A 21,588-nucleotide genomic window follows, 5' to 3' on the forward strand; every position below is an offset into this window, starting at 1 on the left:
CTAGTTATTAGACTATTCAAACAATTATAAATTTAAAAAATATAATTGGCTAGACAAAATAATTGGTCTTTTCGTTCAAAAATCAAATTATTTATAGCAGGAGCCTCGAGAACATAAACACAAATATGTAACTGAATTAAAGTAGAAGACATAATTAGATCTCATAATATATAGGAGTCAAGCATTCACTATATGTTTAATTGGAATTAAAGAAATTAGTCGAGCATAATAACAAGGAAATACATAAAAGAAACAAGAAGAATTTTGTATAAACTCAAAGAATAAAAGATAGCGCATAATATCTTGAATTACATCATTTATTTATATTAATTTATTTCCAAATAAAGATTACTAATAAAAAATATTATCCCTTATTAATATCATAAAGAAGGAAGCATTCATAATCTAAATAAATATTAAAAAGTAGGTATTTCTCCAATAAATATGTGTCGAAATAACATTTATATTCTCTTATATCTTTATTATAATATCAATCTAATTAATCTGTGATATAACTTCATAAAATTGAGGAAGTTGTCGGGTTAATTATTTTTTTCCAAGTTCAGACTATAATATGAACACGAACAGAGATTGTTAAAAGTTTTCATACTATTTTTTGAACGATAAAACCTGATATATATATATATATACAAACATAAAATATAAAGTAGTTGAGGAACGAAAATTGCTGTCTTTTACTACATTCAACTGTAATTAGATTTTGCAGCAGAAGCCCAATAGTTATTAGGGATAATTATACTCCTCTTTCATGTGGTTAGTGTAATTACACGTAAATTTTTTGTAGTTTAGGAAATTACATTTAGTACCTGAAATTTGCTTCCATTTAACAAATAAGTCCCCCGTTAAGCAAAATCCACCAAATTTGATGATATTAATTATTATTTACCATCGATTGAATTATTACTGATTTATTGTATGTCAAGTATTTTTTCTGTCTAAACTACCCTTATAATATGAAAATATACCTCCTCACAGGTATTAATATCAACAAAATTGGTGAACTTGATTAATGAACGGACTTATTGGTTAGATAAAAGCAAATTTAAAAAACGTACATATAATTATACTAAATTTTAAAAGAGGAAATGTAATTAACCCTAATTCAATTTATTGGGTAGACATTCTTAAATTGTGAAGAAGGGGGTTGATTATGGCGGTTGCCTCAAGACAAGTGAAATAGAAGCGACTCAGTAATATACGACGCATTGGAACCTTCTTAATTATACCATTGTCAAAAGTCCTCCCGACACGCTTTCTTCTTTCCAAATGTAACCACTTCGTTTTCAATTCTGACCACCTTAATCTTTTCCCTATATATGTGTACACAAACACAGACAGCCCTTCACCTCAAACTCACTCATTCTTCAATATCTCTGTCTCCACCAATACATTCACATCAAATTTCATATACATCGATCCGAGGTAGCATTTCCATCAGCCATGTCTAAGGGAGAAGGAAAACGGAACAACAAGAAATGCTTAGCCTACGTTGCAGCATTCGTCGTTTTTCAGACTGCAATCATTCTGGTGTTTGCTCTCACCGTCATGAAAGTCAGAAGCCCTAAGGTCAGATTCAACGCCATGGCGATCGAAAGCTTCAGCTCCAACAACAACAACAACACCACTTCCATCAACATGAGGCTGCTGGCCCAGGTCACCATAAAGAACACCAACTTCGGACATTTCAAGTACCAGAACAGCACGCTTTCCATCTTGTACAACGGCGTACAAGTTGGAGAAATGGTCGTTCCGCGGGGGCGTGCCAGCGCTAGAAAAACCAAGAAGTTTAATATCTCGGTGGATGTAAGCTCGGAGGGGCTGTCGGGAAATGACATGAACTCTGGAGTTTTGAGGCTGAGCAGCAGAGGGAAGGTCAGCGGGAAGGTGCACCTAATGAAGGTTATAAAGAGGAACAAGTCTGGAGAAATGAAGTGTGATTGGAGTATCAATTTGGCCACTCGACAGGTGGAGGATTTGAAGTGCAATTAGTGATCATCATACGTATTGGTTGATTTTGATTTTGGATGTATTGGTTTCAATATTGTTCGTATTATTTGTTGATTCGTTTTATATATTGGTTGTGAAATCAGATCATTACTATATATAATTAGATATTGATAGCTATATTGCATCAGAAAAAATATGATTTTTTTTTACGATTAATTATTATAGTTAAAAGAAAAAATTTATGGCAAATAAAAATTAATCACGACTTCTCAACGGCCATTAGTCGTTGTTTCACCAAAACGTTAGCCATGGCTAAAATCATGATAAATATTTTGCCTATGACTACAAATTATATCGAATATTGATTAATCGTGGTAAAAATTTAACTTTTTGTTTCAATTTTATTTAACGGTGGTTAATATAATATTGATTTACCATGATTTTTAAGTGGTGGTCATTTATAGTGTAGCGAAAACTCAATTTTTTTTGTAACGTTAGTTGATGCGATAATATTTTCTACTAAATAGTATTATATATATTCCGTATATATTTTTAATTCATATATGCACTTTATATATGTAACATTTTATATGTATACAATTTCGTATGTGTACATAACTTTATACAAGAAAATTAAATATACTGGAGTTGAATTTACTCAAATTTTTTATAATAAAATAAAATTTATTTAATCAAACTAAAATTGACTGATTACAATGAATCTATTTATCAAGCAAACAAATCTCGAAATGAAATATTGCATTGACTTAGAGACCAGGGCAAGGACTTTCACACACACACACACACACTCTGTGTGTGTATAACATACATATGTATTTACGTGTTTGTATATATATGAATTTGAGGGGAAATAAAAGTATATATATATGTATATATATATATAGCTATTTGTCCATAAACTATGTAGACTATTTTTATTCGGAACACTGCAAGAAATAAATGATAAAATTTTCTGTAGTGATGTAAAAAATTGTACTATCGAAAACATTAAAACGACATTAATTTTTATGTAGTGACAATAATTAGTGATAAATATATAGTAATGATTAATTAAATGGCAATCAAATTTAGGGTAAATTATACTAGCTTCTCGGAGATTTGACATAATTATAAATATTTTCTCATTGTTTGAAAATTACAAATACTTTCTGATGTTTGATTAAATTATGTAATTTGTCAACCTTTGTCAAAAAAAATATAGTAAAAAAATCGGACGGGGTGGATGAAAAATTTTAAAAATTTATAAAAACAAATATATCCACTTAGTCCATAAAAAAGTTTCAAAAGATTTGAAAAATAGATAAAATTATATTTCATAATTCACAAGGACATTTTGATCACTTCACCACAAAAAATAAATGAAGACCTAAAGGAGACTACCGAATTGGGCTAATTGTTAGACGGCTGTTAAGATCAGGAGGTACTAATAATTTTTCAAACAAAAATAAGGTATTTGTAATTATATCATATCTCAAAAAAACCCATTGTAATTCACCCCAAAATATTTTTGCAAATAATTGTTACAATTTTAGTGTCAGTATTGAGTTTTTACTATACATTTATCAACAGCCCTTTTTTTTTATTTTTATTTGAATATTCCTAGTTCCCAACAATTCAAGGGTTTGTTCATATGAAATAAATTAACTATGATACTCTCCCTTTCAACGTATTGGGAGACTCCGTCAACAATTTTTAATTTAATTCATCAGAACGCATTACTTTCGATCAAATTATGGTTATGGTTTCGATTATCTTAACCGATGTCAGAGTATTCGATGTGAAAACTGTATATTCGTGGGTAACATCCAACAGTTTGGACGACATCAACAAAAAAAAATTATATCAATTTTTTTTATTTATATTTTTGTACTTATAAGAGAAAAATTGTAATTTTATATTTTTAAAAGAGATTTAAATATAATTAACTTTTAAAAAAATAAAAATAGAAAAAAGGGGGAAAGACGGAGTCACGGGCACAATTCACATCAGCTTTCACACAAACTTAGTTAGACAGAAGCTTCTATTCATTGTATATTATAAAACGACCGTTGTGTCCGTACTCTTCTTGTCCTAATGTGAAGAGGTAAAACACCAAGAACAATGATGTCCCTCTAGAAGCCCAAAATTTCAAACAATTACACGCGTTATTCCACGTACATATTCTCTCCCCTTTTGCCCCATTTTTCAAATCACTCCTATTTTCCACGAAGCTCACTTCATTAGCCAATTTCCCCTCACACATCAAAACTATATATACACCAACTCTCCCATCCCTCAAATATCTCAATTTCTCCACTCAAATACTTTACAGCTCCCCCAACAAAGAGGACTTATGGCAGAAAAGTACCAGCAGCAAGCGCAAGGGTACCCCCTAGCACCAGCCTCAATAGTACCAAGAAGTGATGAAGAATACGGCAACAATTACCAATCCGCCGAGCAAATCAAGAAGAAGAAGCGTATGAAATGCTTCGCCTACATTGCCGCCTTCGCCGTCTTCCAAACCATAATCATCCTCGTCTTCGCCCTCACCGTTATGCGTGTCAAGAGCCCCAAGGTCCGGCTAGGGGACGTGGCCGTGACCAACGATGGGAACGGGAACGTTAGGTTCACCGCACGTGTTTTGATCAAGAACACCAACTTTGGACGTTACAACTACGATGGTAGCATAGCTACCATCAGGGCAGGGGACAACGTCGTCGGGCAGTTCGTGATCCCTGACTCACGGGCCAGGGCACGGTCTACTAAGAAGATTTATGTCATCGCGGATTTGACTAATGTTTCGGGTACAAATTCGGGAGCGTTGGCTTTGAGCGTCGACACGGCCATGAGGGGTAAGGTGGAGTTGATGAAGGTGATCAAGAGGAAGAAGTCGGCTGAGATGAATTGTAGCATGACTGTTAACTTGTCTACAAATGCTGTGCAGGAGTTGAGGTGCAAGTGATGAGATATTCATGATCCTATCCTTAATTTATTAATAATTTTTAATATTGTGTTCATATATATTTATATTTCCCTCATTGTTTGTTTTTGAGATGCATCGCGTGATGCCATTTTCTTGATGTAAAAAACATTTTGTTCATGTGTTATTTTTGCATTAAAAAGAATTTGAAAAATGAGTATTTGTATTTCGAAAATTAAATAAAAAAAAATAGTATTGGCTATTTATAATATTTTATTATAAATAATTTAAAATTCATAAGTCGCACAGACGTAATATTTTGGAACGGAAGGGAACTATTATATATAATTAGAAATTGGAAAGGTAGCACATAATGGTTGATTATTCTCCTGAAATATTCCAAGGCGACCCCATTCAGGTGACGTGAAGACAAAGCCTACAAAGATTACAAAGAAAATTTGGCATAAAAATAATGAAATTGGAATTGCCCGCCACGACAATCGGGCAAGCGCTCGTTTACTTGAATTTCACGAGTTTGAATTTTTTGAAAGCATAAAGTTAATCGCTTTATATAAATATCTTACGAACGAACAGTGACAGACTTATATCGAGTTGATGTGGCTATAATAATTAAGTTGAGCAATTAAGTAATTGCCTTACGTTGTATTTGGATTGAAGAATTTGAAATTATGAATTTTAAATTCTTAATAACAAATTTATATTTATTTGGATAATTCTAAATTTAAAAAGATTTCAAAATTTGAACTATGTTTCGTTGAACAAAGTCTTTTTAAATGGAATCATTTAAAATTCTTTTTTTAAATCTGCCCATCAAATCAGACGCGGTCTTAGTTAAATAATGAATAAAACATTTCTTGTGGTTAGGTTTTTTTAGTCGGGGTATTATATGGAGAGCTTTTACAAAAAGAATAGTATGTATGTTAGTGGTGGGATGTTACGAGTTGAATCTGATTTATTTATTTATTTTTATTGTAAAACAAATAAAATAAAAACATGTTTTTCTCAATTGTGATGTAAGAAAAATGTTTTTAATTAAGCTAAGTCGGTGGTTAGTCCCATTTTCTATTTTAAATTATCATTAGTATTCTATTTAGTTTAATGCAATTTAACCCAATAATATTCAAAGTTAAATTTGCATACAAATCCAGAAAAGAAGTCAGTAAACAAAGTTTAGAGTTAGCATTCAAAGCCTTGCAAACCCGGTTAGAATATTTTTCCAATTAAGACAAACACAACTGACCTCGTCATGGCTTGTAAGAATGAAACTGCATAATCAATGTGAATGCAAGTAGCCGGCCATTGGGATTGCAAGAAAAGCTTCTTAAAGTAATTTTATTTTAATTTAAAACAATATCTATTCAAAAAAATAGATTATTATTATAAATGACTTTCGCTTAAAAATTATGATAAATTAATACTATCTACCATGCATAGTTGTATAAAACAAATACAAAAACTTAAGATTTAATCACGGTTAATCAACTTCACTATTTTGGATATGGAAAAAATATTTTGTTGCGTCACCTGTGGAAATAACGGCTAATGGTCATTGTCTAACACTGATTAATTAGTATTCTTTATCCCAATTGATGTGTATAAAAATATATTGTCCAAAAAGGTCTAGACAGCCATAATAACCCCCAGAGGGCCCAATTCAGGAGAGGCCCAGTGGGACAGGCAGACATCACTAAAAAATAGAGTCCAACCAGCCTAAATTCGAGAAAACTCGAATCTAAGAAGGCGTCATAGGCCCACAAGGAGGCTCAACGACTTAAAGTCCTCAGCCAAACTCAAAAGTCCTGCACATGGCACCCATGGGGAACCTAGTTGGCAGCTACGAAGGACCTTAGCAGGTACTTCTGACAAAATCGAATGACCAGTAGCCCCCTTAGGGACACATGGCGCCCTCAAGGAGAAGTACAATAACTTTAATAGACTTGGATTCTAGTTGGGAGAGATTTCCTTAACCACCTCTCTAAAAAATTAAAAAGGCAACATCCTTATTTCCCGAATACAAAACAGCTGCAACAGTCCCTCGAATAGGGGGACCCTCTAGCTACTCCTCAAATTTGAGGAGGATTAGCCATCCATTGGGGACTATGCTCCAAATTTGAGGGGGACTTAGCATTCTTCAACAACTTTGAGTTCATGCTCTCCCAAATTTGTGACATTCTCCAACAACCTTGTAGTTGTCTATAAAAACTGTAATTTTATATAGAAATTCAATAAAAAAAAAAGTTCATATAATAATTTATATTTAAATTAAAAATTGGTATAAATAATAAAAAAAATATATGGGTCATATTACTCATATTCATAAACATTACTTTGACACCCTTTCTATCATTTGATAATTGCATAAACACCCCTAAGGGCATTTTTATCCTCGAAAAAGTGTTTTAAAGGTTGAACTAGTCAACATGGGCATTTTTAATTTTAAAAATTATCAGGGGTGGTTTCTGTAATTTTTCAAAAAACAGTAGTAGTTTGTGTAAAAAGACAATAGATGAGGGGGTGTAAATGTAATTATCCCTTATACTTTTTAACTAGATTATTTGATATATTTCATACATACATATATATAATTAATTTTAAGAAACCTCTTAAAATCAATGCCTTAACAATATTTATTAAATATTTGGGTTTCGAACAAAATATTGATAGATTATACTTTTTAATTAGATTCTTTGGTAGATTTTCATATATATATATATATATATGTATATATATAATTCAGTTTAAGAAACCTCTTGAAATGAATTTTATATATATATATATAAAATCCACAAAATAGTCTAGTTAAAAGTACATTCAGTCAACTTTTTCTTCAAAATCATAGCTATTAATTTAATAAATATTATTAAGATTTAATTTTATTAGACTTATCTTTAACTCCTAATATTAAATAAATGACTTAGACTTTTTAATTATATTTTCAAATTAGATAAGTTTTATAAACTTTATTCATAATTTTGATTTTTTTGTCACTTTTGAAAATAAAAAACAAAAAGATACTATTTTATTTTAGGTTAAGCAAGGTTTATTATTATCTTCACAAGAGTTCAAAATTTTTATTTTTCATACAAGATAATTACATCATATCCACCATATAAAAATATAAAAAATTATTTTCTTTCTAAAAAGGACTAATTTGATAATTTAATAAATTTAAGAGACTAAAGTGATAAAATTAAACTTAAATTGACCATTTTATCCTCTAAAAAGCCAAACTCTGGCCACATTTTCATCAAAAAATGGTCAGACAAACCAAACTGAAGTAAAAATTAAAGTTTAGGGATGCTAAAGTAATTTTAAATTAAAACTTAAAGGACCAAATATAACATATAACCTATTTTATAAGACGTTTTAGAACTTAATAAAGCTAAGTCATCAAAAATGTTCGGTAAGTATTTTATCAAGAGCTTATAAGATTTTAAAATAAGATATTTAAGAAAAAAAAGAGAGTAAGCTCAGCCTATTTCTTTTATAAAATCTTTTAAGCTCTTTAATCTTAATATCCAATAGACAAAAACACTCTCATAATTTTATTAGTATTTTAGTTTTACCTTTCATATAATTGACGTTTTTTTTCCTCAGAGCAAAAATATCTATTATATTATGTTTTAAATTTTAATAGTGTGATGGTCTTTTCAATCATTATTATAAATCAAGAATTTATTATGTCGAATACTCTAACATCGTATAAACTCTAATTAATATTTAATTTTTTTTATCCAATCTCTTTAAAGGCTTTTTTATAGAATTAAATTTAATATTTTTTAAACTCTTAAAAGATTTTATAAGATATAACAACTTATAAGATATTCAGATAAGCTTAATTACCCAAACCCCCTCTTAATTTATTAAAAAAAACACTTTTTAGAGATATCAATAAAAAAAATAATATGTAAAGATTTGGAGGACCAAACTGGCAAATCATTTCACATGCCCCCTTCATTATTTTAACTACTCATTTTAGCTTTAGACAATTAAGATTCTTACATGTAGTTGTTAATTATTAATTGTTAGGTAACATTAAATATTCCCACTTCAAATTAATACTTAACTAGAATATCTAAAACTCAAATAATCACTTTCCTGCTATATACTTATACGTACACGTACATAATTAAGAAATAATTAGGCATCATATAAAAAAATGAATTTATTTATTTTAATTGGGGAATAAAGTTTAATCACTGGGAAATAAAAAAAAATGCTCAAAAATCAATTAGAATAAAGACGAAATTTTATATATACCCAGAAAAAAATAATTTTATTCATAAATTATTCAATCATTTATGTTTGGAATATTTCGAATATTTATATTATAATTCCAAAATCTCATAACATATATATGTCTTAATTTTATATCAGTACCATGAGGACTCCTATTACTAGAACTATTTGGATCACTATTTATCGCTTTTGGTAATGATAAAATTGTTATGGTTAAAAGTATAAAAATATAATAAATATTAATTACGGGTTGAAATTAAAATATTAGTCACAGTTAAAAACTATAATCATAGTAAATATTTTTGTTATAGTTTAAAACAAAGAGAAATGCAAGCAAACCCCCCTATGATACTGCAAATGAGCAAATTATCGCTTTATGAAGAAAAAATAGCAATTTATCCCTTATATTTTTTAAAATGCAGTAATTTAGCACCCTGTATTTTTTAAAACGAAGCAATTTACCTCCCAGAGCGATAAATTGCTATTCTTTTTTCTGGTCAAAATTTAATTTTTTGTGGCGAATAGTATTGATTTACCATAATTAATTTAACCTGCTATTGTTATAATATCGGGTATAATTTATTTTTTTGCAGTGATTGCATCAAAATTAATCTACAGGAAGACAAAAAAATAATTTTTCAGTTTTCTTTTAGGTTGAAGTAATTAAATAAAAATATTGGTAGAGGAATAGGTAATGATGCATATGTTTGATATGGAAATCATCAAGATATCATTGTTATCAAACTTAGGTACAGTTTAATAATATTTTCTGAAACCCTTCGGACATAAAGATGTGGTTCATCTTATGACACCCCAACCTTTTAAGTATAATTAATTAATTAATTACTTTGTAATCCCGTCTGATCCGCTGCACACATTCTTGACAACTATGCATAATGCATATGATTAATTAAAATTTTATATTTTGCATGCAACTGCTATTCTTTTTTTTATTATTATTGTTTGGCTCGTTTTTAAAACTGAATTTCATTTAAATCCCGAATTAAAATGAGTGAGACGGAAAAATTTGGGAAATAATTAAAATGAATTTGTCTTGAAATGACGTCTCATCATCAGGAGAAAAACGGCTATCAAGTGTAAGTTATTTAAACTTTTCATTTGTAATTGACGTGAACACGTATCTAAACATTTAACAATAATAATAACTCTTTTATTAAGGCCATGTATGATTATACAAAATTACAGAAAAACAACTCCTCAACGGTCTACTGCAGCAATACATAATAAATTGAAGTCAGACAGTAGTGTTTTCCAGGTAATGCAAACATTTGAAATTCTCTGTTTTTTTATTCTCATTTACCAAACAAACCTTCTCCCAATCTTTTATTGATGTCCAGACTTTATTGTTCATAATATCTTCCTTTCATAAAATTATGACAGTGGTAAAGAAAACAACAGGAAAGCTGTTACTTCACTGTTGTCTGAGGATTCTGTCTCCACTTTTACCCACTCCGCTGCCTACAAATATGGGTTCAACAGTAAAAATATCACACTTTTTTTTTTTTTTTCTCAAGTAAATTTATTTATTATAACTGGAATTCATAGAATCAATAGTACAACAAAAGTAAATTCAAGAATTAATAAAAAGCATTTCCAACTATAGTAAAACATTTGTGCGCTTGGCTGATGAAGTTGTAACCCATAATCTATTAATTATGAAATTGGGACTGTAATAATAATTATTTGTCGATTGTAATAATAATTATTGTTCAGTTATACATATTTAATAATAATGATGTGGCGTATATTAATTGTTTTATTTTATTTCGTGCGGTGTATTATTTATTTTGATCATAATTTTAAGTCTAGATTTATATGTCAGCTTTATTTTTTTCATTTTATACGACACGATATTAACATGCTGTGCGTCGTAAATATAAAGATAGTGACGAGGAAATTTGAAGAGTACATATAACCTCGTTTTCATAGACTGAAATGTTGATAGGGCGAATATTTTAGCACTTTCAGCTGCTCTTAATTTTTCCATTTGACATATATTTACATGTTACAAGAATTAAAAGTAAAACCCTGCCTAAACCTTAGTCCCTTCAACTTCCGCTGCTGAGATTACTACAGACTTGTCGTACGATGGATCGCTCGCTGACCGACACAACATAGCAGACTCGCCATCTGAAAATTCACAATGAACAAAAATAATTAATGAAATTATTAACTAATTAATCCATAATTGTTTCCAAGAAATCGTGAGGATGATTATAAGTAAAATATATGCATTAGAATTATACCCCTGGAAGCATTGAATGATCTCTTGCAATGCAGAATAGCGCCTTGAATCCCATCCTCCGCGTCGTGGCGGTTGGACGACATCCTTCCCGACGGGGACACCGCCACCGCGGCGGAAGTTGACCGGCTTTTGCCTAAGTGCTTACGCACAACTTTCAGCCCTGTCTGGAGATTGTTACTCCCTTGCTTCTGATGAGTCTTGACATTGCTCAGCGTCGCCGCTTCCGGCATCTGATGACACCCTTTCTCCGCCGCGGGACCTCCTCCTCGAAAGCTCACCTGCCCGGAAAACTTCATCTTCTCAAAGTAGAGATTTGAAACACGAATACTGTACAAAGGCTTCAGCACTTTCAAGTACTTCGCCACTTCCTTTGTCAGATTTCTCTCATCTGAAGCAGCTCTCGAGCTATTGTCTCTTGCAAACAGCGAAACAAGCGGTCCCTTAAACTCGTCAACCTTAAACTTAACTGTAAGCATCTTATCATCACTGTCTTTGCCCTGATTTTCTCTCTCATCAAGAGCCGAAACTTGCCCATTAACCTCACGTTTCTTGGATTTCTCAGCTTTTTCAAGAAACCCATTTCCAGATTTTGATTTCTTGAGCTTCAGCAACAGAACCCGGATCTTGGTTGCTGATTTGAGTAAAGAAACAGGGAATTTGCAGCTTTCGTCCAAACCACTCAAATTAACGCTTGAAGGACGGATGGGAACTAAATGGAAGAGCCCATCTGAAGGAGAAAGCGTGGCAACCTGATCCGCTCTTTCATCGCTTGTGAGAGCAAATTTCAGCTCTGCTTCTTCCTCTTCTTCATCGTTTTTGTTCTCTGATAATAACTCCTCAGCGCCGGACACACTTTCAGCTTCTGCATTTTCCGACGTTTGATCCTCGTTTTCTACGGCTTCTCCTGCCGGTTCTTGGGTGTCGTCGGCCAGTGAAAATTCAAGGTCAAAATATGGCCCGTCTTCTCCGTCGTCGGAGTATGGGCTGTTATTCGCGATGGGGGCGACAATAGTGTTGGTAGTGGTGCGTGTAGTGAAAGTGGAGTCTCCGGTGAAGAGGGCGGTAGTGCCTCCACCAGTACCGCCGGTGGTACGCCAGTATTTGAGTAAAGTGAAGGCTTCCATAGTTGGCAGCGCCAGTATAGCAATTATAATGGAGAGAGAGAGAGAGAGAGAGAGAGAGAGAGTTCTGTGGAGTTGAAGTGGAAACGGTGGTAGATGGAGGGTGAAGCGTTGGGGAGGTTTTGGCGAAGCCTATTTGTAGCTGTGTGAGTTGATGATGAAGGAGGTGTCTGCATTAAAATAAATACTTATTACCTTATCATTCAAAATTACCTAAAAACACTTCTATTTTTTTTTTATTTATAATTTATTTTTAAATTTATTTTAAATTAAATGGGACAAAAATAAAAAATTATGAGCACTTGTCTACTAATTTCTACTTTTATATATTATTGATAAAATTATGAGTATTAAATTATTTTCTCCCAAAACTCAAATTCCACCTTTTATCCATTGTATAATTTTATTTTTATACATTTTCAACTTTTATTATTATTTAATATACAAGAAGAAAATATTGCAAACACGTCTTAAATGGGATAATTACGATTCTGATCTTCAAACATAATCATTTATATATTTTTGGTTCTCAAACTATGATTTTTTTTCTTTTGGCCATTTTGATTTGGCATAAGTACGAATACCCTTATTTTGTTTGAAAAATTACCAATGCTTCTTAATTTTAACAATCGTCTAACAATTTGCCAAATCTGTTAAGTTTTTATCCATTTTTTGTGGTGAATTAACCAAAACGGTCTTTTGGATTAAGAATTATAATTTTTTTATTTTGAAAAAAATGATTTTTTATGAACTAATTGTATTTTTTTTAATTTTTTCATCCATTCCGTTCAATTTTTTTAAAATTTAAAAAAAAATAAAAATAAAAACAATTGCAGTAAGGGTAAAGTTGACAATTTAATACTTCCATCCAAGAGTTACATAATTTGATCTAATATTATGGGATATTTATAATTTTTAAAATAACAAGAAGGTATTCGTAATTATACCGAACCTCATGAGAGGTCATTGGAATTTAACCTTTTTTTTTTTTTTTTTTGTTTCGATAGGGGATTGGCACGATTCAATTTAGGGGTGTGAACAAGCCGAGCTCGACTGGCTCGAGCTCAACCACGACAAGCTCAAAATATTTTGGCTTGAGCTCCGGGGTTCTTTTTCTTTTTTTATTTTTATAATTAAAATAAAAATATTTTATAATTTTTATTTATTATGTCAGATTGACAAGTCCAAATTATTTTTACCAAAAACATATTTCTAATTTTCTTCAACTATTAGATAATTTAATAAATAATAAAAAAAATAAAAAAAATATATAGTAGTAATAATGAACTTACTAACTTGTTGATTAAGCTTATTTTTGTATATGGGTTAGATATATAAATAAAAATATCATATTTTGTCATTAGCTAATTTTAAAATATGTGATACTACTTAATAATTATAATATATGAGTTAAATATATATAAAAATTTAAAAAAAGCTACCGAGCCTTTAGAAAGAGTATTTTGGCCTCGGGCTAGAGCAGGCTCGACTCGGACTCGCAAACACAAGCTCGAGTCAGGCTCGTAATTGCCATGAATTTTGCGAGCCGACTCGACTCGTCCGTGGCCTTTTAATTCAATCCATCCAAATTCTCTTATTACTCTGAACATGTTTTAATAACTCCCGCTGCCACTTGAAAGCGTGAAAGCGTGGTAGCCAAAAAACAAAAAAAAGCGTGAAAGCGAGGGACACATAACCATCACAAGAAAAAAGAGAATGCGACTAGGCTTTGGGTTATAACACGATTGTCTGTGCGACGGCAGAATAGTCATGTGATGCCGCAGTTTCAGTGTCCGTAGCCATCTCTGGAACGGTGAGGCCTTCCTAACTGCTACACAATCTTCATTAAACCCATACATGAAATATATTGGTCGGGTAAAAGACAATTTTCGTCCCACAGCTATAGGCCATTTTCGTTTTAGTCCCGTAAGTTTCTAGGGTTTCAATTTGGTCCCGTAAAACTGAAAAATTTGCAATTTCAGTCCAAATTTGGCCGGAAAAATTTGTGGGTCGCCGGAAAAAGTCACATGCATCGCATGTGACTTTTAAAATTGGGGGCTTGATTCTGATTGGCTGGAGAAGCTGATGTGGCGCATATGTGGCGCATACGTGGAAATTAAAAAAAAAAAACTGATGGGAAATCAAAGTTGTGAAATCCCCGCCATTCGCCGCCACCTTCTCTCTTCAATTCCGCCGCCGTTACTTGGAATTTCTAGCCACCACATATACCATTCAATTACCCATAGTAAGGAGAACAAAACCCCTCAACCAATTTTGCGATCCGACCACGACAGTGACTGGGCTTTGAAATTGACCGCCGTGGATTATTCTCGTCGATTCGCCGGCCACAGGACGACCCACGATTGCATATTGGTACCATTGGATTCGTCTCCTCACTGCGGTTCTAATGGGACCAGTCTCATCCATTTTCATCAACTAGGTGCAAAGATCCATCGTTTTGAAGATCTCAGTTGTCGTCCGCCACGACTGCACCTTCCGTCGGCGTTTTCTCCTTCGTCTGAACGAACCACCGGCTCGAAAGACCATCGTTGAACGCCTCTCGTTCTGGCGAATCTTTTGAGACCAGTCCCATCAATTTTGATCACCTCTGTGCAAAGATCCGACAAAAGTCGTCTTCCGCCTTTGCCATTCTTTTGAGATGAGTCAATTTTTTTTTTTTAATTTCCACGTATGCGCCACATATGTGCCACATCAACTTCTCCAGCCAATCAGGATCGAATCCCCAATTTTAAAAGTCACATGCATCGCATGTGACTTTTTCCGGCGACCCACAAATTTTTCCGGCCAAATTTGGACTGAAATTGCGAATTTTTCAGTTTTACGGGACCAAATTGAAACCCTAGAAACTTACGGGACTAAAACGAAAATGGCCTATAGTTGTGGGACGAAAATTGCCTTTTGCCCTATATTGGTCTGTATACATCTCATGAATAAGCTTGAAACTGTGGGTTCAAGTTTTATAAAATATTTTGAATATTTATTTTACTTTAAGTGAATATTTATAGACAATTATTATAATTGCCCAATAACAAGTAAACGAGGCCGATGTTGTTATTTTGTATAGTAAGTGTTGTTTAGATGTAATTATATTATAAATTATCTTTATTAGATATTAATATTTGACAAAAATAATTATAATTAATTTATTTTAATTAATAATAATTCATAGTTTTCGATTAAAATAATCATAATAATAAGTCTCTATGACCTAAAATTCATTATTTTCAAATTTCAGGATTAGATCTTTACAAGTCTAGAAAAAAAAATAATAATAATAATAAATATTGCATTTGCTATATATGGAGTTGAACTTTTGGCTTCCACATAAATGAATTCAATACTATATTAAATACATTAAAGAAATAGCTAAATCAAAAAAATAGTGGGGGTGCTATAGCTCAACAACGTTCATTTGAATGGACCGACAAAGAAGACGGAGGTGTCGGAATTGTTTCTGACGATAATCAAATTAGAAGGGGGCAAATGTAGATATATTGAAAAGGAATATCGAGAGAATATCATTTATATCAAATTCCCCAATCTATGGCTCCCACCACGTGGCAAGCATCCAGGGCATGTCATGAACTGGGCCTATTTGGGCTTCTTCTCAATTGGGCTAGAAAACTTCACCTCCTACTAGCTCTTTTTCTAATGGGCCTTTGTTCTACAGTCCATATGAGTGCAGTTATGAAAAATGTTATGTCGTGGCATACTAAAATAAACGTGCACAAATAAATAAAAAATAAAAAATAAAAAATTGATTTTTATTATTAGAATTAGTGAAAATTGAGAAGAATTGATAATTTGATTGGTATGAAAAGAGGGGGAAATTAATGAAATAATATTTAATAAAGAAAATAGATGAAAATGATACTCTCACTTAATAATGTAGTATAAATATTGGTAGGGGTTCTTACTAAATCCTGTCTAAACACATGCAATTCTTTAAAAAAGAAAAAGAAAAGAAAGTTATTTTACAAGATTGAGGTTAAACTCCTTTATATATGTTGATTATTTATAAAAATAATAGTAATTATAAACTATGATTATCAGTTCTCTATCGGGTTAAATCCATTTTAACCCCCTGTAATATAATAAAATATAAAAAATACCCTTATGAAATTTTTAATATAAAAAATGACCCCTATGTTATGAATAAATAATCATACCGCCCCCTGGTCAATTTGAGTCTATTTTTTTAGAAATAATAACTAAAATGGCCCCTATTTGAGTAAGGATAAATTAGGTTGACATTTCTTGAGGTTAGGTCAAAATATACAAACATTCATTACTTTTTACAAAATTACAATTACACCCCCTATTCAAATGCAAAACTTACACAAACACTCCTTGAAAAATATTATATGAACACCCCTCAAGAGGTGTAACTGTAATTTAATAAAATATAGAAAGTATTTGTATAATTTAACTTAACTTCAGGGGTGTTAATATAATTTACCTTAAGAAATATGACAGTGATTTCATAAATTGTATATGAAATGATGAAAATATTTATATTTTATTTGTAACATTGGAAGTGTTTGCAAAAAATAACAAGGCGTAGAAAGATGGTTAGACTGAAAATATTAAAAAAAGATTAATGATAATAAGAGCAGGGTTAAGATTTTGATGCCATTGTTCAAACAAGTTTTGAGCCTATAAAAATAGTTACAAGACTAGATACAATATGGATATATGAATTTGTCACCAATTTAAGGGTTAATTACATTTTGTCATTCAAATTATAATCGTTTTTATATTTTGACATTTAATTATTTTTTGTGTCAACTTACCATCTCAAACTTTATGAAATTTTGCACTTTGTGATTTATAACTATTTCTCGATAATCTTTTTTGTTAAAAAAAATCACATGTAGCGCACATGTGATACTTAAAGGTTATACAATGTGATATTTTTTACATATGCACAACAATTGATGTTTTTCCACCAGAAAAATTAATAAAAAGACAATCATATATGCAAAGTGCAAATTTCGCAAAGTTGAGATGGTAAATTGACACAAAAAATTTTTTGATGACAAAATGTAAAAACAAGTATAGTTCGAATGACAAAATATAATTTACCCTAAACTTAAATCAAAAGGTTACAATTTTTAAGAATGAAGATTATGATTATTCTCTTAAAATTGCGATTCAAGGCTTGTAAGCTTTTTCTTGAATCGGATGCTTAAAACATAGCGATAGTTCCATTTTTTCTTCTATGATTTGGTGTAATAACACATAGATTTCGTATAGTTTGAAGATTACATCTAACACCCCTAAAGCTTGCTTCCGTCTAACAATTAAGTCTTTCCATTAATCAAAATCATCAGATTTACTAATATTAACAAAAAAAAAATATCTACATTTACCTTTGATTGACTTATTACTAATTTATTGCATGTCAAATAATTTTTTTATGACTAAATTACCCTCATACGTCTTCATATATTAGTGCATGCAGAGAGGTATATTTTCACAATTATAAAGGTTGTTTAGACGAAAAAAAAATATTTGACCTACAATAAATCAATTAAGGACAAATATTAATTTTTATTTAATTTTATTTTTAATTTTTTTTGTTAATATCGATCAATTCAGTGAGTTTTTACAGTCTTTGACTTGAAAATCAATTGTTAGAAAATAATAGAAAGGCAGAAACTGATTTTAGAATTACTTTGAAAAAATAATACTTTTATAGAATTAAAAATTTAAAAATAAGCAAATGTAAAACGCTCCAACTACTTTATTTATATATATCAACTACAACAATAAAAATTTATTATCTACAAGGAAAAAAATAAATAAAATAAAGGAACAATCGGCAAAATCCTAGACATTTAAACCAGGACCACAAAAATGGACGGTCCAGATTGAGGTTTTGGCCTCCCGAGTCCGACGCCCTCTCCTCTCTTCATTTATTAGTTAAGGAGTGGGGAAAAGATTGCATACACAGAATCTTGTTTCCAACACAATTCAAGATTCATCTCTCTCCTTCTCTCCTTCTCTCCTTCTCTCTGAGTCTACTGCACTCTACGCGCAGTTGGGAACTTGCGTCTGTATATACTGTGTCTGTATTGTAAGGTTGTAATCTGGGATGGACGAACATCACAAGGAAGAGGAGAAGAAGGACGAGTCTTTGATCGAGAAGATCGCCGACAAAGTCCACGGCCATGACTCTTCATCCTCCTCCTCCTCGTCGGATTCTGATGATGATAAGACATCGTCGTTGAAGGCGAAGGTCTACCGTCTCTTCGGAAGGGAGAAGCCCGTTCACAGGGTCCTCGGCGGTGGCAAGCGTACGTTCAAAGATTTAAAGGAGAAGAAAATAAACCCTGATCAAAGTTTCAGTTTTTTTTTTTTTTTAACTTAATACTGAAAATATGAAACTCTGTGAAATTCTATTATTTGTGTTTTTATTATTAAATTTGTTGTGGGTTTTTTTTTTTTTTTAATTACGGAATTTTGCGTGTTTAACTGAAGCATCACTCTCTTCTCTGTTTCTGTTTTCTGTGTTCTGGGGGCTGGGAATTCCATCTCCCGAAACTTCCGATTTTCGAAATTCTTTTTTCATCTTGGGGATATGAACTATACTCGAAATCCTAACTTGCCTTTTCCGGTCTGTGTAACGCTGTGGTTCTATCAAGAAATCTACTCCTTTTATGGCATTCTTGAAAATATTATTTTATTTTAATTTCAGTTCTTTCTGGGATTCAACGTTAAAAACTCTCCCTTTTTTTATTGTTTAATTTCCGCGATGTTGTGCTATCCATTATCCTAGAAACTGGAAAACTGTCTCCTGTATTCTATATAAATTAGATATATATATATATTTTCTGAAGGGCGTATTCGTTATAGGATTTCTTTTCTAATTTAGTTATTTTGTAGTCTGATACGGTGAACTGGAGCTCTCTTGATACTCTGAAGTTAATTCCGTCACTTATTCTTTGATTTTTCTTTTTCTTTTTCTTTTGGTCTTGTGATTTTGTGTTCCTATACATGTATTTCTAGGATTTGGATCAAGCTTTACAAGTCTGGGTTGCTGAATCAAGCTAGCGTTATTGATTCGGTTGTCTTTCTGGCATGCGAAATCTTTGTTGTTAAAGCTCAGTTTTTGCTGTTGTAGATCATTGATGTAGCTTTTGTTTGCCTAATGATAAAGGTTAAGCAGTCTTTCTGCCTTACCGGATGCAAGTGTGTATTTTTTGTTTATCTTTATATACAAAACATAAAGTTAATATATGGGAAGATCAATAATACAATCTTATCAGCACAAAGGAAACTTGTATTTTCATTTTTGGATGTGTATACTTACAACCTGTGGATGATCAGCTGCCGATATCTTTCTGTGGAGAGACAAGAAACTTTCAGCAGGAGTGCTAGGTGGAGCTACTGCTATCTGGGTTTTGTTTGATGTTCTTGAGTACCATTTGCTCACATTGGTCTGTCATGGGTTGATCGTTGGCCTGGCTCTTCTATTCTTGTGGTCAAGCATCATGACCTTCATTAACAAGTAAGCTGCCGATCATGTTCTTCCTGATGCTTTTCTGAGTTTCAAGTATTTGAAAGTCATTTACTTGTTTGCCGTCCCTTTACCTTTCTTGGTAGATCTCCTCCACGCATTCCGGAAGTAAGTATTCCGGAAGAGCCTGCATTGAAGTTTGCCTCTGCTTTGAGGGTTGAGATCAATCACGGATTTGCAGTTCTGAGGGACATTGCTTCAGGAAGGGATCTGAAAAAGTTCCTCTCCGTAAGTAGTTTTGATGTTTTCTATTATCAGCCATAACTTCTTTTATAGTTGCATAACTCAAACCTTTTGATGAGGATCGGATTCGTTTTTGCGGTAGCTGTAGTTAAGTTTTTGGAATAATTTGTAGCTGATTGGAGATATATTATTCCTTCAACTTATAGATGCCACACACTATATTTACCGATTGTTATGTACATCGTAATTGATAACAAAGAAACTACATTTCTTGTGGAATCTTTCCTCTTATTGAATAGGGTTGGGCCTTTACTATCAACTGGAAAGCTTTCTCATCATAGTAGTTTTGCATTCTGTAATTTGCCTTTTGCATGCAGGTGGTTGCTGGCTTGTGGATCCTGTCAGTGGTCGGTGGTTGCTGCGACTTCCTGACACTGCTCTATACAAGTAACGTGAAATTCAAATACGCTATTAAACTACTTATGTTTCATTGCAGGCTGAGTTCTAATACAGATGTCATCATTTACAAACAGTTACAGTGCTGCTCTTCACTGTTCCTCTCTTTTATGAGAAGTATGAAGATCAGGTGGACTCTTTCGCTGAGAAGGCAATGGCAGAAGTCAAGAAACAGTATGTGGTATTTGATGCTAGAGTCTTGAGCAAGATTCCAAGAGGACCATTGAAAGATAAAAAGAGGGAATGAGCACATTCTTTATGAATCACCATCTTAGAGATATGTTACTTGGACCACTGTCATATGACGATATGTTATAAAGTTTAGTTCTGTTATGGTAGCATACTATGTCTGACGCACTCTCTGAGGACCACCAAGAATCCTAAATGATATTGTCTATCATGTATACGATTGTATCAGTGCATTAATGAGCTTATGCTTGTGTATGTGAACAGGGTTTTTGTTTTACCTAAGGTTTGCCTTGTTGCTCCCATCGTCTTCTCTGGAGCACTGATACCTTATGTTGGGATGAGATCTTGTAGATGTCGCGACTGAATCTTGTTTGAGTTCTCCACCTATGTTGTTATTGGTCCATTGGAAAAGGCTGAAAACTATGAAAAGCAGTTGGAGCTAGGATGAGAATTGACCATCTTGGACCATACTGTGTTCTTAAATGATCCGCCTTCACATCTCCAAGAAGATCCGACCATTTTTTCTTGCTGCCACCATTTGTCATAAACTCAAACTTCATCCAGTGGGGGACATAAGAACTGAAAGGACAAAATATAGTCAACCATATTACAGGAAACACATCAAGAACATAATCTCAACCAACAGCAACAGATTCTGAGTTCCAGGCTCAGGTTGCAAACG

At 32.2% G+C, this 21,588-nt stretch overlaps 4 protein-coding genes across 4 annotated transcripts; 3 read left to right on the top strand and 1 right to left on the bottom strand.

The window, feature by feature from the left end:
* Positions 1 to 1,357: 1,357 nt before the first annotated feature.
* On the top strand, positions 1,358 to 2,145 carry LOC105159008 (late embryogenesis abundant protein At1g64065-like). Its single transcript, XM_011075941.3, has one exon. The coding sequence runs from the start codon at positions 1,462 to 1,464 to the stop codon at positions 2,008 to 2,010; it is 549 nt and encodes a 182-aa protein (XP_011074243.2). The 5' UTR covers positions 1,358 to 1,461; the 3' UTR covers positions 2,011 to 2,145.
* A 2,109-nt stretch (positions 2,146 to 4,254) lies between these two features.
* Positions 4,255 to 5,068, top strand: LOC105158347 (late embryogenesis abundant protein At1g64065). The gene has a single exon (XM_011075079.3). The coding sequence runs from the start codon at positions 4,322 to 4,324 to the stop codon at positions 4,928 to 4,930; it is 609 nt and encodes a 202-aa protein (XP_011073381.2). The 5' UTR covers positions 4,255 to 4,321; the 3' UTR covers positions 4,931 to 5,068.
* Positions 5,069 to 11,066: 5,998 nt separating this feature from the next.
* LOC105158357 (putative membrane-associated kinase regulator 2) lies at positions 11,067 to 12,676 on the bottom strand. Its single transcript, XM_011075091.3, has 2 exons — positions 11,416 to 12,676; positions 11,067 to 11,299 (listed from the first exon to the last, which is right to left on the bottom strand). Exons 1-2 carry the CDS (start codon positions 12,536 to 12,538, stop codon positions 11,202 to 11,204), a joined length of 1,221 nt encoding a protein of 406 aa, XP_011073393.2. The 5' UTR covers positions 12,539 to 12,676; the 3' UTR covers positions 11,067 to 11,201.
* Positions 12,677 to 18,526: 5,850 nt separating this feature from the next.
* LOC105158363 (reticulon-like protein B2) lies at positions 18,527 to 21,183 on the top strand. Its single transcript, XM_011075105.3, has 5 exons — positions 18,527 to 18,855; positions 19,889 to 20,069; positions 20,165 to 20,306; positions 20,639 to 20,708; positions 20,795 to 21,183. The coding sequence occupies exons 1-5, from the start codon at positions 18,654 to 18,656 to the stop codon at positions 20,962 to 20,964; spliced, it is 765 nt and encodes a 254-aa protein (XP_011073407.2). The 5' UTR covers positions 18,527 to 18,653; the 3' UTR covers positions 20,965 to 21,183.
* Positions 21,184 to 21,588: the final 405 nt, after the last annotated feature.

Source organism: Sesamum indicum, linkage group LG1, assembly GCF_026168435.1.
Source record: "Sesamum indicum cultivar Baizhima isolate 11 linkage group LG1, ASM2616843v1, whole genome shotgun sequence".
NCBI classification, from domain to species: Eukaryota; Viridiplantae; Streptophyta; class Magnoliopsida; order Lamiales; family Pedaliaceae; genus Sesamum; species Sesamum indicum.

What these genes read in the sequence shown, in the direction of transcription:
- LOC105158357 (XM_011075091.3), bottom strand. Translation starts at nt 12,538, where the DNA reads ATGGAAGCCTTCACTTTACTCAAATACTGGCGTACCACCGGCGGTACT. An exon ending in ATCATTCAATGCTTCCAGGG is followed by an intron (nt 11,300 to 11,415) that starts GTATAATTCTAA and finishes GTGAATTTTCAG; the next exon opens with ATGGCGAGTCTGCTATGTTG.
- LOC105158363 (XM_011075105.3), top strand. Translation starts at nt 18,654, where the DNA reads ATGGACGAACATCACAAGGAAGAGGAGAAGAAGGACGAGTCTTTGATC. An exon ending in ATCATGACCTTCATTAACAA is followed by an intron (nt 20,070 to 20,164) that starts GTAAGCTGCCGA and finishes CTTTCTTGGTAG; the next exon opens with ATCTCCTCCACGCATTCCGG. An exon ending in CCTGACACTGCTCTATACAA is followed by an intron (nt 20,709 to 20,794) that starts GTAACGTGAAAT and finishes ATTTACAAACAG; the next exon opens with TTACAGTGCTGCTCTTCACT.
- LOC105159008 (XM_011075941.3), top strand. Translation starts at nt 1,462, where the DNA reads ATGTCTAAGGGAGAAGGAAAACGGAACAACAAGAAATGCTTAGCCTAC.
- LOC105158347 (XM_011075079.3), top strand. Translation starts at nt 4,322, where the DNA reads ATGGCAGAAAAGTACCAGCAGCAAGCGCAAGGGTACCCCCTAGCACCA.